At 49.2% G+C, this 21,903-nt stretch overlaps 2 protein-coding genes across 3 annotated transcripts in view; both read left to right on the forward strand.

Moving 5' to 3' along the window:
- The window catches only part of C7H2orf76 (chromosome 7 C2orf76 homolog), a 39,343-nt gene extending 35,002 nt beyond the window's left edge, over positions 1-4,341 (forward strand). Inside the window, exon 4 of the mRNA XM_085553324.1 lies at positions 4,074-4,341. Within this exon, the coding sequence (XP_085409450.1) occupies positions 4,074-4,336 (263 nt within the window). The 3' untranslated portion in view covers positions 4,337-4,341. The remainder of the gene's footprint in view (positions 1-4,073) is intronic.
- Positions 4,342-14,666: 10,325 nt separating this feature from the next.
- Positions 14,667-16,674, forward strand: C1QL2 (complement C1q like 2). 2 transcript variants are annotated; one of them, XM_085553309.1, is made up of 3 exons: positions 14,667-14,763; positions 14,997-15,758; positions 15,908-16,674. In XM_085553309.1, exons 2-3 carry the CDS (start codon positions 15,120-15,122, stop codon positions 16,085-16,087), a joined length of 819 nt encoding a protein of 272 aa, XP_085409435.1. In that variant the 5' UTR covers positions 14,667-14,763; positions 14,997-15,119; the 3' UTR covers positions 16,088-16,674. The 2 variants fall into 2 exon arrangements, with proteins under 2 accessions (XP_085409435.1, XP_085409436.1); XM_085553310.1 differs by lacking the exon at positions 14,667-14,763 and having other exon boundaries at positions 14,776-15,668.
- The last annotated feature ends 5,229 nt before the right edge of the window (positions 16,675-21,903 follow it).

The following is a 21,903-nucleotide window of genomic DNA, read 5'->3' on the forward strand; positions in this document are numbered from 1 at the left end:
CCATCCAGAGATTCAGCATCATTGAGTGCACCCAAGTGGTACCTGGGGGGATGCCTAATCTAGAAGTGCCCAACAGGATAACACACACCTAGGTGCCCCTTCATTCATCCTTGGCACCACTTTGTAGCTTAAGGAGTGCTACTACCATCCCCACTCTGCTCTGTTTTGTGTCACCCTCCATCCGCAGCCAGGGGCTTCTGGCATCCCTTGGAGAGGTCAGTGGGAGAACACAGTTAATGAATGCAGCACTGCCAGAGAATGGACTCCTGCCACTAAGTGGCTCTGCTCCAGTTATCACTATGGCAGCTGCGTGGCTTTATGGAGGAAAAAAGTATGTTACCAATCAGCCCTTCCTGGTGGACCCTGTACGATGCTCAGCCTGGAGCTGCCTGTCTGCAGGCGCCATCTAGTAGGGAAAAGAGAAAACACTGAGAATAAAACATGGAAGTTGAAAAGAGCTTTACTTTCATGAGCATCATTTCCAGGCAGCTCCTTGCCAACAGTGTCGGGGCTGTTTTCTGTTAATTACCTGTGTGGGTGAATTATAATACATGGCTTGGACCACTGTTTTTGAACCAGCTCTCTTTGTGGCTGACTCCCCATGCCCAGAACAGCACATTGCTGCTCTTTGCCCGGAGCGGAGCCTTGATTCAACTTCACTTTCATAGATAAAAGCCTGAATTAATTAATGAAAAGAATAGAAATCACTTTGATTTCCAGAACACCAGAACCTCCTAATCATCAGAGCTTCCACAAGTGCTGCAGTAATGAAGGGGCTGTTCTTCCCATGCAGACCTGGTTTTTGCAGGGATTTACAGAGTGTGCCCAAATTTCCTGCCCCTGGTGCAGTGTGGTGGCTCAGGTTATGGGTCTGACTGTGGGTGCATCCCTGTGAACCATCAAAGTGATGTCTGATTCCCCCATGGATTTCTTATTGGAAATCTACGATCCCTGATGGCAGCAAGCTATGGACAGCATCTGCTTTCCTATATATTCTGCTTATAATAAAACTGTGGGCTTTGCTTCTTTGCCTTCTGGTCTTTTGGTCTTTGAAATGCACATGGGAGTCGCTTCTATCTTTCTGTCATAGTTTCCATGAGCCCCGAGGTCCCTATCCAGGTGGGGATCCCTGGGGGCTGTAGGGTGGTGTATGTTTGCAGGAGGTGGTGGAGCTGATGTGGGATGGTGGCTGTGCTCCTGTGCTGACTGTCATGGAGCACTCCAAAGAAAAGGGTTTCTTAAGAACAAGTACAGACGGCAAGGAGCTGTGCCATGGTGCATTCAGCATTCAGTGTTTTACATATTAGACACCCAAAGTCCAGAGCATCATCTTGCCTGAAGTTCATCAGTACTGGTAACCAATGGTTCAAACCATGCTTTACATAAGACACTTCCATTTATCATCTAGAAAGGCAAAGAGCAACATCAGTGCCTTTCCATAGAGGCAACCAGCTCGTACCTTATCCCTTATCCACCCTTGGCCAACCAGCTGAGCCTGGAGACTTGCCTGGGACTCCTCAAGAAGCAGTGGGACACATCTTCTCCTTTGGCATTGGTGCCATATTGGGTCAGAGGAGCTTGTCTGGTGCAAAAAGGCGTCCCACCTCCAAATACCTCCAATGTAGCAACCATTCCATACGTGTGGATGGCATAGGTGTGCCATTGCTCTGGCTGGCATCAGGGAGAGGAAGAGCTGTTGTTCAGCAGCACATCACCAGGCCGAAAGAAAACTGCAAAAAATAAAAGGGAAGTGAAAGGCACAAATGCAGAATTTGTCTGTATTAGCAATGCAGGGAAGCATAGGAAGTTAAGAAGATCACAGACAATTGAATTTAATTGAAAAAGAAGATTAAATAAAGTGAGACTCGAATATGAAGAGCTAATTTGGATTAAAGAAACAAGCTAGTTGCCTGGAGAAAGAAACTGGAGGGTGAAAATCATATTATTTTGTATCTGGGTTCCAGTTCTGTTTATATCAGGACAGCTAAATAAATAAATAAATAAATGAGTAACAACTACCCAAAGTGATTTCCCATTGAAACTGTAACCTTTCTGGAAGAGGGTTGCAAACCATAGAGAAATGGGGTTCTGATCCAATCTGATGAGCTTATTTAGCCCATGTATAGGAAAATGTGAGAGCTTCATAACGTGTTTTTATGTTCCCAGCATTATTGCTGCTGACAGAAGGACGTTAATTTGTCCAGAGAGTGTCAGAATTGGGTGTTTTGGTGCATCAGGCTGGGGCTGGGGTCTCTGTGCTGTGCATGGGGCAGGTGATGCTGGCAGCTTATGCATCAGCTACTGAAAACACAGTTGTTAAGGGAATAGTTTTAGGAAAAATGAATAGTTCTTATTCATAGCACTAATAGGAAACGAAAGGCTGAAGTTCAAGTGCTTTCTCCAGGTTTCCTAATTTCCTCTTGGCAGCTACACCCTTTTCTACAGCACATCCAGTGACCAGCATCCTCCTCCCAATGGCTCAGGCTGTGTCTCTTGCTGGCCACGAGGCCATGCGCACATCCCCATCTACCCATCCTCATCCCTGTCCCCATCCCAGTCTTCATTCCCATCCCCATCCCCATACCTGTTCCCATCCTTCCCTCCATCCCCATTCCCATTCTCATTCTCATCCTCACCTCCGTCCCCATCTTCATCCCCATCCTGGTGCCTGTTGTCCCCATCCCCATTCCTGTCCCCATCCCCATCCCTGTGCCCCCCCAGAAGGCAGGACAGTGTCCCATGGTGTCCAGGGGAAGGGACTTTGGGAGCACTTTTTGCTGGGGTTGGGGAGGACGGGCCCTATGCCCTTAGGACCATGATCTGCTCCAATATTGTGAGCGGTTTGCAGAACAAAATCCAGCTGTGATTTCATTAAGGAGGCTCCCGCTCCTTGTGCTCAATATTTAATTTAACAGGAGTGTGTGTGTTGGGTTCAGGGTGTTGATTAAGCATGACTCGGAGATAGAAGGAAATTACTAATATGGGAAAGCGCAGTCAGTATTTCATGGTGAAGAGTAATTGAGCTAACAGTTGACATATGGAGTTGTGTGGGCAAACTAATTAAATTTTACATCTTCCCAAGCATTTGTGAGTTTTATAAGCATTTGATTTATATATTAATTAAACCTTGGAGTGAAATAAAGAGGACATGACTATTTATACCGCAAATGCGTCCATCAAGGGGAAATGCTTTGAGGTATTTACAGGCAAAGAGCAATACACCTCGGTGAGTCTCTGGCTGTAGCCAGTGGAGGCAGAGGAGCCAATACGGTGTCTCAGCTGTGTTCCAGCTGTGTTCCAGTTGTGTGCCAGCCATGTCCCCATCGTGTCCCACCATATCACAGCCATGTACCAACTGTCCCTGCCATATCCCAGATGCCCTCCAGGGCTGGTCCAGCAGTGCTGAGCATCTCTCACCATGCCAGGCACTGTGGCCTTGGGCATCACAAGCCCTGACAGGAAGGTGTTAAATCCCAGCTACACTTGAACTGTAGAATCATTAAGGTTGGAAAAGTCCTGTAAGATCATCTAGTCCAACCCCAACCTGTCCCCAGCATGCCCACTAACCATGTCACCCAGTGCCACAACTACATATTTCTTGAACACCTCCAGGGATTATGACTTCATTTCTGCTTGGAGATGCTCTGATGGAAGGGAATGTCTGAAGTTATGAGTTTGCATTCTAGGATCTCAGATGAAGGACAAGTTCTGCAAATGGTATTTGGATAAAGTGACAGTGAGTGAGAGTCCCAAACCCTCAGCTCTAATTTTCTTTCAGTCTGTTGGTACACATCCCATAGCTGACACTTAGAATCGCAGACACATAGAATCACAAGGTTGGAAAGGACCTACAAGATCATCTAGTCCAACCGTCCTCCCATTACCATAGCTAAAGCAAACCACTATACTTCACTGCTCTTCTAACCTTGGTGATTCTACAAAGTGGGCATGCATCCATCTTGGGTCTGTTCATAACCCTGGGCTGAAACTGGGGCTGTCAAGGGGCTGCTGACTGTGTTGCCATGTGCTGGGAGCATTTCTGGTGTAGGAATGCCATTTGTTTTATTTTTCAGGTCTGTGTGCTGAGATGATCTGCCTCCAGGAACATCCCTGCTGTTCTACAAGGGAGGTTCCTACACCCTTGCTGCCTCGTGTCCCTCATGGCTCATCTGCAGTGTCTGGGATGCACAAACCTTCTGATCCCGAGTTTAGAAAAGAGGACTGCTTCCATCTGGCTCTGCAGCAATGCCTCCAGCAGTGCAGGCATGGGGTCACTGTGCAGCACTCGCAGCTGCTTCTGCATCCTGGCATCCTGCTGATGCTAAAAAAAAAATGAATCTACCCCTTGTATTTCCTTATTATTGATGGGTTATTTTAGCTATTTGTGATGTCTGCAATGACAGAGGATTCAGAAGGCATTTGATTTTGGTAGGAAAGGGGGATTATAGCTAAAACATGGATCTTAAAAGTCCCATAAATTTAGTAGACTATTCATAACAGGAACACAGCCAGTATTCAGATCCATCAGTGCCATGAAATGGATGGTAGCAATGTTTTCAGAGTCGTGCTGTGTGCCACCTCGCTGTCCCACCTACACTCCAGGGACTCCATCAATCTTGTGGTGGCCAATGCCTCCTGCTCACAGTGGCAGTGATGAATGCTGTGACCCCTGGGGAGGAAGGATCACAGCGGCTCAGTGCTTCTATGCAGGGTAAATTACAGGCTGGGGAGTGGGAGGTGCTGGGACTGATTGAGATTAAACAAGGAGGGAGAAGACCTGGATGTGATGTGAAGGTTTTCATTGGGCAAGAGGACTTATGGGTAATCCAAGCTACCCAGGAGCTCAATGCACAGGCTGGAAACCTTTGGTTTTGCAGCCCACACAAATTTAGAGGAGATGAGGGGCAGTGACTAATTATCCCTAATTAAATGGCTGATGGCATTTACAACAGGGCTTAGGGAACTGACGATCCTTGGACAACCCTGGGATGAGCACACATCAGCTGTCCCCCCTGGTTGGACAGAGCAGTGTCACCTTGCTGCACAGGAGCCCAAGAGCACTCAGCAGCAAGCACAAACATCTCTTCAACCAAGTCCAGCCTGGCTATTAATATACCGGTAACAACTCACAGCTCTGCACAGCATTACATTTCATTGGTGCTTTACTTACAACGTTCAAGTACAGTGTGCCATCAATTTGTGCGCTGCCTTTCTACAAATCAATGTAGCTAATACAATGTAGCTAAACACATCTTGCGTTCAGTGAGCTCTCCCTGTTTTGCCAGCAGTGCCAATACATCAAACCTAGAAATGCATCCAACACAATGAATTTTAATGTCATATAACACTAGGATTTTGCATGACATTAAACCCAAGTGCTAGGGCACGGTGCTTTGGAAATGGCAGTGTTATGAAGTGGGCAGATCTCAAGGCAGATCTAATCAGGTGCTGCTGGATTACCAGAAATCCTCCCCCATTGTTCTGTGGTCGATGGGGACTTCTGCCTGATGTCACAGGAGGAATCAATAACAGACCTGAGGGATTCAATCCAGGGAGCATCTATCCCTTCACTCGGCAAATGTGCCCTCTGCTCGGGTCATGCCTGAGCTCCAGGTTGCTATTGATATTGTGGAGAGCCACAGCAATCTTCAGGAAATTTGTGATCTGGCCCTGGCATATTTGACAGATAACACTCGAAATACAAATGTCAAAACGCATTTAGATTTTCCCCTTTCCTAACTAGCCCTGGAGAAAATGCAAACCCTTCTTGACAGAATCAGTTCAGGAGCCTCCTCTAAGCCAGGCCCTGAGTGTTAGGAGAATCTGCCTCTTAAAGCCATACAGATCTATTGCTGTGGTACAAAAAGCAGTCTTCACCCCGAGGCAGAATTGCTTAAGAAAATCCTGACATGATTAGACACTACTCTCTTCTGAGAAAAAGTAAGTACACCATTAAAGGATAACTGAGATGCTGCATAAACTTGGTGGTGTTGAAACTGCTTGATGCTGAGGTCCCCAGATGCCAGTTTGGCAGGAAGGCACAGGGAAGGACCTGAATACTTGGATTTTTCTGGTTTCTGCTGCACAGGTGTGGCACAGCCCCAGTAGGCTGTTGTCCTGTAAGGACAATGTGACACCCCAGTGCTGCACAGGGTGTAGGTGTAAAGGTGGCTAATATAAAGATGTTGACCAAGATGGTGATAAATCACAGAATTGTAGGGGTTGGAAGGGACCTCTAGAGATCATCAAGTTCAACCCCCCTGCCAAAGCAGGCTCCCTACACCACATTAATAGTCAAAGGTTATTAGTAAAGAAAACTCACCAGTGTCAATGCCTGGACTGGACGGCTGAGACAGTCACCACAGGGGAGCAATCTCCAAGAGATGCTGCCTCAGTGGAGGTCGGCCCTTAAATGAGGTCTCAGAGGAGGTGGAGTCGAAGTTCACCCCTTCCAGGAGCACAGCTAGATTACTCTCACCTGTGCTCCCGCAGCTGACCCAACACTTGCCTCAGCTGATTAATCAGTGGTTCAAGCTGTGATTTCCCATACAGTAGGGCAGGCTTTGGTGTGGTTCAAAACACAGCCCAGATCTGTGCCATTTGGTTGAGAAAATAAACCCAAAGATCTTTTTATTATTGTTATTATTCTTTAACTGTAAAACGTTGCTTTCAGCTAATGCCACTTTGCTTTGAAAGGGAGTTTTGGTAGAGTGAAGAGTAAATGAAATATTATTGCTATCAAATTTCTCTGTGATTCAGAACGATGTCCAAATTAGTCCTTTTACCATCCTAAGTAATACAGACTGCAATGTCTACAGTTGAGATTTCTGAAGGGTTTCCATGATGAGATTCGAGTTTCCAGTTGATGAGGACTTTGTCAAACATTAGCGCTTCAAAGATTTCCATCCCGTGGCTGATGTGTACAGATGGTCACATAGATTTGCTCATATGTACCAATGTAAATTTTCAGCTGAAAGAAAGCACTCACGCTTGGGAATAATTTTATAGAAAAGCAGATGATTTATCTATATTAGACAAATTGTTTCGGGTGGAAGAAGCCCCATGCTTTGGAGTGAAGCTCTAATTTGATAGCGGAGCTCTGCAGGCCCTATCTCATAAGTTGGATTGGGTGATGTTCTGAGCCCTGGTAAATCTGTCACACCACTGAGCACCAGGAGGACCCAGCAGGGCCCAGAAGTGCTGGGTTAGGATCTGGGGATGTGAGGGAACCCTGGTGGAGCTGGAACAGGGGATGGAGAGAAGGGAGGACAGGAGGAATGAAACACAGCTCAGGTGGGGAAAATGACACCAACAGTATTAAAAGGAAAAAAAAAAAAAAAAAAAAAAAAAAAAAAGCAGAAATGCTGCTGAAGGTGAGGAGATGAGATAGTCCACGACGTGGTAGAGGTCTCTCCTCCAAAAGGTTGGTACTGATCTTGAGTCTCTTGGCAGAGAAAGCCTGGGATAGGGACTCCCTCTAGGGGCTGCACAAGGAGTGCTTTATGCTGGCCTGCAGCCCGGAACGGCCGCATCTCCAGTCCCCTTCCTGCCCACTGTCCCCACCCTGTGCTCTCACTTGCCCATAAGGTGAGGGCTGTTCCTTGCCAGGGAGCACTTGAAGTCCTTTGTGTCGCCCTTTGAGACAGCAGTAGCACTGGCTTGTGAAGGAAGTTGAGAGATATGTGATGAGCAAATGAAGAAGGGAGAGCAAAAAATGCAAATGGCTACATGGTTCGGGATACAGGATGGCTTCCTGGGTGCCAGCACATGCTTTGCACCAGGCCTGAGCCTTCCCAACATCACAGGTCACTGGCACCTTTGCTGGGGATACACAGTATATATACCCACCTCTGGAGAAGCAGTAGGATTTGATGTTGCATTATTTTGCCTGCTTGGGGAATGTGGGCTGGGAACTGGAGGAGCCCCAGTTTCCCTCTGCCAAATGTGCAGTAGGAGTTGAACCAGATGACCTTCAAAGAGTCCCTTCCAACTCAAATGATTCTATGATTCTGTGACATTGGGGTGGATGGGATGACGGCATCTGAAAGATGTCCAGCAAGATTTGCTGGAGTTCATTTATTGAGCACCTGCAGTTAACAACCCCACATGAGTCTTGGGGGTTATTTTAAGGTTGCATTCATGAGCATATGGCAGAAACTGAGATGCTTCAGTGATACAGCTGTGGAAAACGACAGGGTGATGTTGTGTGGGCTGTAGGTGCACTGAGTAAGATGTGCTGATGGATGAAGAATGTAAAAGAGGTTGAATGGGAACCAATCAAATGATTTTACTCCTGATGTAAACCAGAGCAGAATAAGGCCATGTGGGTCTATAAATAGCAAGAGATTGGTTCCAACTAAATCTATAGCATTTTCTCTGGCATTCATTTTGCATAAATTAAGACACTTCTGTAAATAAGTGGAAAACTTATTAAGCCTTACAAAGGTTAGACTGTTTCCAGTGGATTTTATGTCTGTTGCATAAATCCTCCCAGGTAATTCCATACTTTGGATAGAGATAATTTTTTACAGTGTAGGTTCAATTAACACTCTCATGCCATACGTGCCATATATTAAAGTGGGCAACCACCTGCACGCCCCATAAATCACTGGCATCCAATTTTACTTCCTGATTCAATCAGCATTTGGCCCGTTTGGGCCTCTGAGAACCTGTGTTGAAACCCATGAGGCCAAGCAGCAGTCCATCGCTGTCTGCTGAACGGAGATGTTCACATCAAGCCATTTTCACAGCACTGAGGTCCCCATGTCATCCGTTTCATGCTGGATGCCTCGGCCATTGCCTGGAATATTTCTGCTGCTTATGAGATATATTCTCTGGAAGTGTTAAAACTTGCACTAATAACCTTGGTTTCCAGATATTCTGAATGTCCTCTGAATTGCTGGAAAGAAGACGGTCCACTTTACATTAACAAACAGTAATTTTAAATACACTTGAATAGAGAATGAAGCTGTAATTAATTGCAAACACTTCTCATTTGTAAGCAGCGTTCACTGGTGCTAAGCCTTGGTTCACATTTTGCTGTCCCAAGTGCCATGCAAACTGAGCTGAGCCTGAAAGCTCCTCTCCTTGTTCCTCTGCACATCACAGCTCTGCACAATAAGATCGAGATTCATTACTCACCACAACCAGTGCCATGATTTAGCACTTTTAAAATGGGCTTACTTGGCAGGGACAGTACAAAATGTACACGTTTTCAGTTCCTGTGCCTTGCAGACTCAGAGTCGATGTCTTTTACACATTCACTTCACATAACTATATCCTTGCCACTTTTCCTTCCTTTGGACAGAGCTCTTGGCTTTCAGACAATTCCTGCAGACCCTGTAGCAGTTGTGTCACCACACGATGTGTCATTCATACTGGAAGCAGTCAGGTTTGAAAACCAAAGAACCGCCTGACTTGCATCCTAGGTGGCACAGACAGCGAGTGAGCAGGCAGCGAGGGGCATGCAGACAGATGATGTCTTTTAGCCTCCAGCAAGGCTTAATGTGGTTAAATCGAGATGCAGCTAGGACTCTTGATGATGCCAGGAATCCGATACTCCACTTGTTTGCAGCTCCTCAGGAGGAAGTAGTTGCCTTGTTTTGTGATAAAAGGGGTTAGCAGAGTGAAGACTTGCCCTTTCCTGGGTGTTTCAATGGGAAGTTCAACATGGATGGAGCTGGCATTTTTGTGTGTGTGTGTTGGGAATCACCTGTGCTGTCTCTTCATAATGGATAAGACAAGGAATCAGAGGTTACCTGCAGTGGGAAAATTAAAATCAAACATTGTGAAATGGCTTTTTTGGGGAGGACAGATGGTTTGGGGAAGTTGAGGAGTTTCCATTCCTGCAGAGATTCCCATGTGTTAGTCATTGATCTTGTCCACAGCAGTGACAGTGGGGAGTACCCACCTCTAGAGATGTTAGTGACCTTCTGCTGCCATGAATTACAAAAGGGATACCTTGTAGGCAAGGCAGCAGTGAAAAATCAGGCCCACGTATAGAACTTGGGCACAGCCATGTCTCAGAAGCACATGTGAACCTAAGAGTTTGCTTCCAAGGAGTCTTGTTGCTGTCTTTTAGAGAAAGTGTCATTGCTATCACTAGTGCATTGAGGACACGTTCTCAGAAAAAACTGAGGGTGTTATTTGAAGTCAGACATGTAGCATTAATCCTTGTGTTGATGAAAAAACATAGCCAGACATCCGTGAGGTTACCTTTCCTGCCTAACTTGAGCTGAACTTGATGGATTTAATACTTGTTTCAGCCACAGTATGCTCACAAGTCTCAGCAGGCCCCAGACCAACCACATAACTTGGGCACTTCTGGTTCAGAGAAGCACATTAACTCACTCCAGGCTTATCTTCCACACCATACAGGGCACGGAGGATACTTGCTAACATTGGAGCAAGGTGACCAGCCGCTCCTTCTGTCGTTGCCTCTCCTTCTTCCTCGCCTCCGTGGTCTGCAATTGGCTCCATTTGCTCGATGAGAGATGGCTGGAGGTGAGCACATTAGGAGGGCTCTCCTCCTCCTTCCACCTGTTTTTCATTCCTTGACTCACTGGCTTTAAGCTGTAAGCAGTGACGTGACAGCTGAGTCATGGGCGCGCCACCTGGATGCTGTCAGCATCAATCTCTCTTATAAGGATCATAGAGGAGCAAAACAGAAAAGACCATTTGGGTCTTGCATCCATCTTCCTGCCAGTGGGGATGGAGCCCTGCAGTGCAATCACTGGCTCTGCCCAGCCTTGCCCTCTGAACCCCAAGCGCTGCAGCCTCCACTGCTCTCCCTCAGGAAACACACCAGAATCTAATAAACCTCATCGCCAAGGAGATCTCTGCTTATTCCATGGTTGTGATTTAGTCTACGTTTGGCTTACGTGAACAAAGAACTTCCTGCTGATACCCACACAAGAGGTTTGTATTTTTCTTTCCTGGCAAAGGAATGAATTCACTCAAGTGCAAAGCTGGAGCTAAAATGTTCTGTTTGTGTTTTGTGTAACAGTTTTAGGAGTCTCCCTGCCGCATTGTTGTACAGAGCAGATGAAAAAAAGATGCAGTCCTATGCCCTGGAGAGCTTACACTTCTCATTTAAGCGAGATACAGTGACTGAGAGTGACAAGTAACGAGACGGCAGGACACGAGTCATACGAGAAAGGTCAGAATGCTTCTAAATAAAGCCCATTGTCATGCTTTTAATTTGCGTTCATATCGGATCAATCATCATTGATGACTACATATATTGGGATAATTTTACTACGCTTTAATCAAACCTTTAAGTCTCATGGAGCCATCTTTATGAACCTTTCTCTTGAGTTAACCAGGCTTTTTCAAATATATCTGCCTCTGTTAGCCTGCTTATTGATGGCTGAGCATCCCAAAGGCATGTGTCCCAACATGCTTGGCTTTGGCTCTCTGACCCTCACATCTCCCTTTTTATGCTACCCGATTATCAGAGGGATGCATTTAATTTTTGAGGGATGTATAGTAAAAGTTGATGGTGGATGCAGAACGTGATGCCACAGATGTCCGCTCAATGCCATCTGGCACACCTGCGGATTTGGCTATTATTCCTTCCTAATTTTATTCTTGTCTTTGTCTTGAGGGGATGAATTCTCTCTGGTACCTGACTGCAGGTTTAGTTGACTCCCAGAGGGAAGCCCAAATGCGCTTCAGAAGTGTTTATAATGTCTGTCTTTCATCCCGGTTAAACCAGCTGCCCTTGCACATCAAATCCCCGCAGCAATTTTTCCCTTCACAGAATAGAAATAATTAGCCTAATGGTTGGGTGTGGAAACGTTGCTAAATGAAGACAAGGGATATGCAGAACGGGGCTGATTTTAGCTCTCCGACCTTCCAGCTTTCCCATTCCCTCTTCAGAAGTCACAGAGGCTCGAAGCACTGCTCATGAGATGCTCAGCAAGAGACTCTGCCATGGATTTGGTCTCATCCACCTGCACACTGACCAAATGTGCACGTGTTACATTCAGAAGGCACAGGAGGATCTCTCCCTCCTGCTAGATCTCCAAATTCCCTGATATCCAACTGCCTGTTAAAATGTCAGTCTTCACCGCTTGGAGTTAATCTGATGTTTACCAGAAATGTGCTTTCATCATTTGTATGTTGTACGGAAGGCCCCAGCTCAATTACAGAAACAGATGCTTGGTTGTATCGTCAGTGCGGAGTTATCCCAGCAGTCACACTGGAAAAGCGTTAGTTATCCAAGGAGACAAATTGAACAAGACAAATCTAGGGCCAACCTGCTTCTCAAGCAGTTTGTGAGAGCACGCTGAGAAGCAGAGGACTGGGGAAGGAGGGCTGAATTTGCCCTCACTCTGAGTCTGTTTAGGGCATGGGTACCCAGACCTCCCCTAAGGGTTCCTCCACATTCAGTGGCATTCAGTTCAGCACCGTGCTGCTGCCAGAAACCCCAGGGTGGGTCAAAACCAAGAGAGCGATGTTTGTGGGGATGGATGGCGGCAGGTGATAAATAAACTTATTCATGTTATCAAGTAGAAGCAATTAGTATCTTTGCATTCTATACGCTGCGAACGGAAATCATATCATACACACCCTGAATCTAGTTCTAGTGAGATCTGAGCACTTTAGCATCAGGAGTGCATACATTATGTGCTACCAAAGTTTCAGACAGTTTATTCAGTCGATGATAAAAATCTGTGAGTCTTGTGATATGAGAAAGGGGAAGAATGAAGCACTTCAGGGGGTCAGAGGGCAACGTCACCCAAAAACCTTCATCAATTGTGGCTGCAGAAAGCCACACAAAGCCAGCTGCTGTGGGAAGGACATGGACCCAATGAAGCAGCAGTTCCAGGTGGAAAAATGGATCTCCAGATCACAGTGCTTTTACCCCTGATATATCACAGTGTAGGACTGGTGGCAGCAACCACCTCACCACTACAGGGCTACCTTGAGGGCACCTGCTGCGTTAGGGCTGAAACAGATCCTTCCGGAGACAATACTGAAGTCACTCTTTACCTTAAAGCAATCTGACAGTGGGATTAACGAGGCGCTCAGTCCCTCTCATTGCATTACAGAGCAGTGATTAAATTATTCCTAAACAAAACTGCTGGAATCGGACACCTCAGCGCCGATATCTTCGTAATCTCCTCTGCCTGCTTGTTTGCGTGCTTAACTTGCCTTATTAAGAACTGTTCTGCTGGAAGTTGGAGCACATTTCTGCTTCCGCCCGTGCTGATCCACAGGCAAAGCAGATGCTGCTCTACAAATTACTGCGGCTTTGCAGAGGGACCTGTGAGCTCCGCTCGGAATAAAGTTCTCAGCACCGGCCACCTCATTAGAGGAGGGAGCCGATGGAAACAGGGAAGTCGCACCACAGCCAAAATGATATGGGAACTTAATTATTCAGAAAAAGGTTTAGCAAAACGACAGTGTGGAAGCTGCCTTTGGAAAACAGATTAGAGATGTTGGTGAGGGCTGCAGAGCGCAGTGGGGGGGACAGGGAGAGTTCACGTACACAGGGAGAGCCGAGCTAGTGACAAATTCCTGAACAAAAGGGAAATTAGCAGATGCGTCAGTAGGGATGATCAACAAAGCAGTGTGATTTGTTGGCGGATGTATTTGTATTTAATGCCGTTAATATATGGAAAATTAGACTAAGGCTGAAACACAAACACTGATTAGAAGTCACGTTATGAGGCTTTGGACAAGTGTGGGGGCTGATAATAACAGTGTAGAATGCAACTGTTAATTCAGAAGAGAGGAAGAGGATTTACAGCTTTGTCACAACTTTGCCTCTTGAAACACTAAGCGGCATTGTGCTGTGTAATAGACACCCTTAGTCCAGCATAGACCTCCAGTACGACACACGGGGAAAGGCTTTGCATTTGTGGGATTAATTCCCCTTCCAGCTTTACATATATAGACATGGAAGATTCAGACAGTTCTGAAGGGCCCGGGCTTAATCCTAACCTCAGCAGCAGTACAGTGAAACCTGGGTGACTCCAGGATAACACTAGGGAGAGCGAGAGATGCAATCCTCAGGTTCATGCCTGCTGGGAGAGCCCTACTGTCCCCTCCTTAACGCCAAGGAGAGCCCACAGAATGGTCCCAGCACTGTGTTCAGCCATGCAGCACCCATTCTGAACTCCCCCATCTCCCACCCAAGTGCAGAGGTCTCACTGGACCTCACACGGTCCCCATGCCCCCACCTTGGCCCCGCTGCTGTGCACGACTCCAGATCCCTGGAGGAACGCAATGCTGGGAGAGTTCCCACCGCACTACCACCACTTAATCAGAAAATCAAAGGCAACGAATTACAATTTATGGGAAGGGAGGTGGGAAAAAAACCACAAAAATCCCACGAGCGCTTGGTTTGGAGCCAACACACAGAGGGAAACCCACACAACGTGAATTCTGCGGAAGGTATTTCCTCGCAGCGCCTCTCTCCCACCAGGCAGGTGGGGGGGGGCGCTGAGCTGGAAGGGGCGTGCGGTGCCGCTGCGCTGCTCTCCGCGCGGCTCTGCGCGGCCGCGGCCGGACGGGAGGAGCAGCGGGAGCCGAGGGGACGATGTCACCGCGCGTAAGACGGCCGCTCGTTGGCTGCGCCTGAGAATCCCCGAATAGAGCCGCGAGGGGCGGGCGGGACGGGGCGGACGAGAGAGGGATCCGGGGGGCAGCAGGGGGGCATCGGGGAGCGTCCCGCCGCCCCTCCCCTGCCTCGGCCCGCCCCACGCGGGGGCAGCTGACCGCACGCGGCCCCGGCGAGCGGTGCTGGCCCCGCAGGTGGGTCAGCTCCGCTCCCCCCGCACGTCGGGGCGGCGACGAGGGGCGGCCGTTCCGCGACGCCCCCGCTCCGGCCCTGCCCCGCCGGGCGCCCCGGGCTCCGCGCCCCCTCGGAAGGAACGGAGCGGAGCGGAGCGGGGCGGCGGCTTTCGGCATGGCGGGGCGAGCGGGCTGAGCGGGGAGGCGCCGGCGGCGGGGGGCTCACCGCCTTCTCTCGCCGTCCCCCCCCGCAGGGAGCGGCCGGCCCCCGCGCCACCATTACCTCGCACGGAGGCAAGGAGGACCTGCTAGCTCTCGCCGCCCGGCTCTGGCAGAGGAGGAGGCGGCTGCTGGCCGCCGCCGGGCTCGCCCTGGCCATGGCCGTCGCTCTGCTCGTCGCCGTGCCCCTGCTGCTTCTGCAGGCGCCCGCCGAGAGCGGTGCCCACTACGAGATGATGGGCACCTGCCGCATGATCTGCGACCCCTACAGCGGCGCCCGCCCGCCCGGCCCCGGCAGCACCGCCGCCGTGGAGGCCCTGCAGGACCTGGGGGCAAACCCCCCGCCGCCCTTCGCGCAGGGACCCAAGGGGGAGCCGGGCCGGCCGGGCAAGCCCGGACCCCGCGGCCCCCCCGGAGAGCCGGGACCGCCGGGCCCTCGGGGGCCGCCGGGGGAGCGAGGGGACGCGGGGAAGCCGGGGCTGCCCGGGCTGCCGCTGGCGGGGACGGGCGGCGGCGGCAGCGGCGGAGGGGCGGCTGCAGGCGGCGAGGCGGCGGGCGGGCTGAGCGCTGCCTTCGGGGGGCCGCGCATCGCCTTCTATGTGGGGCTGAAGAGTCCCCACGAGGGCTACGAGGTGCTCAAGTTCGACGACGTGGTGACCAACCTGGGCAATCACTACGAGCCGACCAGCGGCAAGTTCACCTGCCAGGTGCGCGGCATCTACTTCTTCACCTACCATATCCTCATGCGGGGCGGCGACGGCACCAGCATGTGGGCCGACCTCTGCAAGAACGGGCAGGTGGGTGCTCGCGTCCCGGCCCCGCCGCGCTCCCACCGAGCGGCCCCCGCCGTCGGGGCCGGCGCGCACCGACGACCGCGATGGGGGGAAGGGGGAAGCGGGCGGGGAGCGGTGGGGGCACGGATGGGGCTGACAGAGCTGTGCCGCAGGTGCGGGCCAGCGCCATCGCGCAGGACGCCGACCAGAACTACGACTACGCCAGCAACAGCGTGGTGCTGCACCTGGATTCCGGTGACGAGGTGTACGTCAAGCTGGACGGAGGCAAGGCGCACGGGGGCAACAACAATAAGTACAGCACTTTCTCTGGCTTTCTTTTATACCCCGATTAAAGCGCGGTGAGCGACGTGGCTCAGCCGACCCAGCGCATCCGCTCAGACCCCCGTTGTGCCGCGGTTCCCTGCTGCTCTCCGCGGGTCACTTCAGCTTCGTTATCGGTTTCTGTGTTTTTCTTTCTAATTTTCCCGTGGAAACAAAATACACGTGAACAACGCGACCCCTCCCTGGCTGCCCCCTTCCCCTGACCCCCCGTCCCCATGTCAGTGTTCTGTGTCACACTAGGAACCCACAGCCAGAAACCTACAGCCAGAAACCCAAGCGGTTCCTACACTGTATCAGAGATTCAGAGTTCCGCCTGTGCCATACACAGCATTTGAACCGCTCGATTTTTTTTTTTTTTGTCAATGAAGATTAATTACAATGATGAATTTTCAGATGGATTATTCATGATGTGGCACTGGACCATGTTTTTTCCCTCTGCTACTTCATTTGTATGGGGTCAAATGTAAACTTTTCTGTGCAATGCGATGCTCGTGTGAATGATGATGTCACTAACGTCAAACCTGTTCCTGTCTGCAAAAGAACTCAAGTCGTTGACCACACTCACCGAAATATCACATTAAATTATGTTTTTAGACAATGGCTCCTCGCTGTGTGTCTCTTCTCATGCTGCAGAGGAGCCTTGTGCTGGTGGCAGGGGGTGGGAGATGCTGCTTCAGCCCTTTAGGTTTGCAGTGATGTTAAAAGTTCGGATGGGACACCTTGTCTAGGTCACGATTGTGGCTCAAGAGGTCTGGGAAGAAAAGGAGAAAGAGGAAAAAGCTCTTTACCTTTATGTAGTTTTGTAAAGAAGGCACAGCATCAGTAAGGGGTGGAGGTGGGTGTGCAGAGCGGATCTCCTGAACACGCACAGGGGCAGAGCCCGACCCACAGGAGCTGAGGAACAGAAAAATCATTTTGTTGGCAGTGAGGGAAAGCTGTGTTCCAGCACTGTGTTAGACAAGTGCAAATGTGTGTGTGGGGGGGAGAGGTGAGCCCCTCAGATCAGTGCAGATGTGAGGCTCAGCCCCACTGACAGTCAGCTCCAGGATCCAGCTCCAGGGAAGCTCAATGGGACCCAACTCACACCGCTTACATTGGCGAATCCTGGGCACAGCGTGTTGTTGTAAAGGTGTGCAATGGCATGCATAGCCCTTGGCTCTTCCATGAACAATGGGTGAACTGCCCTGATTGAGTAAAATGGGATCTCTTAACTGCAAGGGAGTTAAATGAGTTACAGAAGCTTACTCCCTGCTTGCTCTCACTTCCACCAACTGTGGTATCCCTGTCCAGACTCACATCTGGGTTGGGCTCACTCCAGCCCCACACTGGGCAGTCCAGCGATGGCTGTGCTCTCAGTCCCCTATCAGCCCTTGGTGGGATGCGTCCCCTTGTTGGCAGTGCAAAGGGCCACAGCGTGTCCCGTTCCAGGAGGGAGGATGCAGTTCCTGCCTTCATCCCGTCCTCCAGCCTCCCCCGGCCAAGGGGAGCAGAGTTCATAACCGGGTACACACATCTGACAATTATCAATCTCCGACGCCTTGTCGATTTGTACCATTTAGAATATGATTAAAAGCAGTGTCTCAGACCCAAATGAAGTATAATTGCTATGGATCCCCAATTCCCTCTGGATCTGTAATCCTTTTTGACTATTCCTCCCTCCCCTCCTCCCAACGAAATGGAGCTTAGACACAAAGCCCTCGGTTTAAATTTCAAAAAATTAAAATTGACATGCAGCAGCATTAGCAGGAGCCAGGAGGAATTCTAAGGAGGTGCCCGGGCTCCGCTTTATCCTTTGCATTAAGAAGCAATTTGTACTTCTAACAAAGACCCGACTGTTCCCCCTTGGCAAAAGGGCAATGAAGATGCCTTGCAAGGGAATTGCTGTTCACAATACTTAAACAAATTTGAATCTTAGATTCTTAAATCTGTATTCCCCGGTGAAGCCCGCTCCTTGCAATTCTAATGCGGGGCTGGTGGTGTGTGCCTGCCAAGGTGTCAGCAGCTAAGCAGATGATGGATTGATGAGGCAATAGGAAGACACAGGCTCGTGGTGGCGGTTTGCCCCGACAGTGATCTATGTATCTGCACATTATCAATGTCATGAGGAGCCTCGAACCACCCTCGCTAAGATGTCTCATTTTCCACTTATCTCTTATGTACTAATTATCGGGCTGGATTATTCCCTGGGATAGAAACAAAAAAAGAAATGCTCCTTGCCACTCCACTGACAGTTTACACAATCGATGGAAGGATCATCTCCTGGCTGCTTGTGTGTTTTTCCACTCCTCTCCTCCTGGCAGAGCTCTGCGATGGCTCGGGGGGTGTGGAAGCTGTTCCCACCACAGCAGTTGGGACAGAGTTCTCCTAGTGGCACCTCGAGGTGCAGGTTGTTTTTTTTTTTTTTCCACCTTCATCCATAGAATTATAGGATCATTGTGGCTGGAAAAGATCTGCAAGATCACCTGGTTCAGTCCCAACCCATCCCCATCATACCCATTAGCCACGTCCCTCAGTGCCACATCTCCACGGTTCTTGGACACCTCCAGGGACGGTGGCTCCCCCATCTCCCTGGGCAGCTGTGCCACTGCATCACCACTCCTTCTGAGAAGGATTTTTTCTTAATATCCTACCTGAACCTCCCTGGTCCTTACCTCTCATTTTGTAACCAGCTGTGTACTCAAAATAATGATAAATGCAGTTCAGATAATAATTAAAAAAGTAGGTATTTGTGCTCTCACAGCAAGGCATTGCAGAAAGAAATCCTGGATCTTTGTGCCCCTGGTGGGAATCCCTTACCCTGTGCTGTGGAAGGGAAGGTTTCCACAGGTTCCTCCTCAATCCTTCTCTTGCAGAGTGGAGCAGGAGAGACCCTGACCTGGGTCCTCTTCCCTTCCATTTGCTGGTGCTGCTTTATGTGCCTTGTGGCTTTACACACGTGCACTGAGCCACACGTTGCTCTCAGGCTTCCCACTGTTGGAACTCACTGTGGCCATTTTTCTCAGAGATTTAATGCTTGCTCATCTCCTTGCTTGTCTCCTTCAGGGCTCCCAGTGCCTGATGAGCTCAATCTGTGAACGCACAAAGCAGGGAGGCTGGATTTGTTGAGCCTTCGCATGGCCTCTTTCTTTTCACACATTAACAAAATCTGTGTAGGACTAATACAAAAAAGGCATGTAAATCTATTTATTATGTTCCTATTAAATACCTTTTTTTTTTGCTAACACATGGCATTTTTTCCCCCCCTGCTTTTATTGGATTGGACTCTGGGAAGAACTCCAGCTAAGATCCCATGTCTCGGTATTATCTCTGGGATAAAGGAGCCTGTCAGAATGAAATAAAGACTAAATGCATCTTCACTGACTTTGAGGCTCCAAAGAGTTTGGTCCTTTCTACTGCACAGAGATGGGGAAGATTGATGATGGGAGACAAATGGCAGCCGCGTGGGCACTGGCACAGTGGTGAGAGCCGCCTCTAGGGCTGTTCCATGTCTGAGCTCCAAGATGAGCAGCTTGATGGCAAGCTATGGCTAACGTGCCAACAGGGTCTGCTTCTCTCAACCAGATCTGTTTCTGTAGGCCAGGTCTATTCTGATTCATATACATGTTCCTTGGTCACCTCTTGGTTTTCCCTGGAGGTCACCACACTCCACCCAGCAAGCATCACAAACCAGAGGAACTGATACAAGGCTCTGTCCTGATCCTCTTGGGCAGCTTGTTTGTCACAGGCCATCAAAGCATTATGAGGAGGCCAGCAGAGGGCAATGCTGGTTGTCTGCAAACACCCTATGTGATTTGGTAACCTAGACTTGAATATCTACAGCAATGCCCCATACAGAGCACTGTATCCAGGACTGGGGCTCCCAGCATAGGAGGGATGAGGGGCTATTAGAGAAGGTCCAGAGGAGGGCCATAAAGATGACCAAAGGGCTGGAGCACCTCTTCTATAAAGAGAGGTTGAGGGAGGTGGGCTTGTTTAGCTTGGATAGGGGAAAGCTCATTGGAGATCTCACTGTGATCTTCTAGCACTTGAGGGGAGCTTGCAAACTGGAGAAAAATCAGGCTTTTTGTTTTTATGATTACATGGTGATAGGACAAGGGGGGATGTCTTTAAATTACGAGACAGGAGATCTAGGTTAGATGCAGGGAAGAAACTTTTTACTCAGAGGGTGATGAGTCACAGGCACAGGCTGCCCAGAGAGCTGTGGGTGGGTGCCCTGTCCCTGTAGGTGCTCAAGGTTGGGTTGGATGGGGCCCTAGGCAGCCTGAACTGGTGAGTGACCAGAGGGAACAAAAAACACAGATAGCCTGCTCTAAATTATTCAAAAAAGGTTGATGGTCACAATCTAGTTAATCACAATCTAGTTAAAGAAAGAAATACTTGCTTACCCATCCCAAGGTCCAAGACTTGCTAAATACTCCAAAAGGAAGGCTCCCCAGATAGAGATGCTTCCCTTGTGGCAGCCAGCCCTTAAATAAGGCTTAGGGAGGGGTGGAACCTGGTTCCAGCCCTTCTGGTTACACAGGTGAAAGCAATTCACCTGTGCTCCCATGGCTGGCTGTGTCCCTTCACCAGGTGTTCAATCATTGGTTCAGGCTCTGACTTAGCAACTTCCATACAGTGGCAATCAGCCCACAGCAGAGGGCTGTTTCATTTGCTCCTGTTCTGTGCTTTTTGGCATTGGCTAGGTCAGAACCAGAAAAGACCTGCCTGATCCCTGTGATCTGCTGCCCTGCTAATGCAGGGTTATTTCCTCCAGTGCACTGTGAGCATGGTGACATGGGAGCATGGCTCACCTGCAGCATTGTCTGTGCTTCTCATGGGGAGAGGGCACATGCAGCATCCTGCTTCCTCTTTTTGCTCACAGCTGCCAAATCATGTCCAGAAAAGCAAATAATAAAAAATACTGTCTTGAATGCAGCTGAAATGTTTCCTTTTTGGCATTTCTCTTTGTCAACAAATTGCTTATTGCCTGAGTGTTGGATTGTGATTGCCATCCCAAAGAGGAGATCTGCCTCTGAGAAGGGGGGAAGCATGCTTGGGAGGATAAAGTGTTTGAAGACGTGAGCTTCCCTCTGAGCAGGCTTCACGAACAGTGAGTCTTTGTCCAATCTTAGTTTGAGGATGCAATATTTATGGTATGATAATGCAGAAAATGTTTTAACTCCTTGGGGAGGGAGCTGCTCTTCAGGTATCCTCCTGATCTTCCCTCATTACAGATCGTTCCTTCTGAAACGTTGCATTAATAGTGCTGTGCTGCAGCATGTCAATGTGTGAGGTGATGGGGATCAGATCCTTAGTGGGGTTCCCTCTGTTTTGTTTTGGTGTACAGTTGAATTCCTGAAGTTTGCTTCTTGTCTTCTGGTACCTTATTTTCCATGCATCTTTCCTTCCTGGGCTCTGGGAGCCCAAGGCACAAATTCTGTTTCCAGATACATCAGTCTAACCATTCTCAAGCCGAATTTTGCTCTGTCCTTTAGTTCATGTAGCCACCATACAGTGCAACAGCAGTGTTCCTCTTAGGCAGTATTTGGGGCTGGCCATAACAATTATCACCCTTTGTACCCAGTGGTAGAAATGGTCCATTTTGTGTCCTTGCCCAGTAAGTGTCACTGTGTAAACACCTCACTGGGAAAACACTGTCAGCATCTGTGAGAGGGTCAAGCAGCTCCTTTTGCCAGCCTCTAGCAAACCTCCTTCAGAGAGGTATCAAATATTTGCAGAGCTCAACCCCTCTGAGTCCCCACTGAGCACTCGCTGCAGCCAAGAGCTTGGAGCTGTCGCAGGCTTCAGCATTCCCTTTGAGAAGGCTGAGCATCCTGGAGCAGTA

This window comes from Coturnix japonica, chromosome 7, assembly GCF_054131305.1.
Source record: "Coturnix japonica strain WE chromosome 7, WE-NBRP24, whole genome shotgun sequence".
Classification (NCBI taxonomy): Eukaryota; Metazoa; Chordata; class Aves; order Galliformes; family Phasianidae; genus Coturnix; species Coturnix japonica.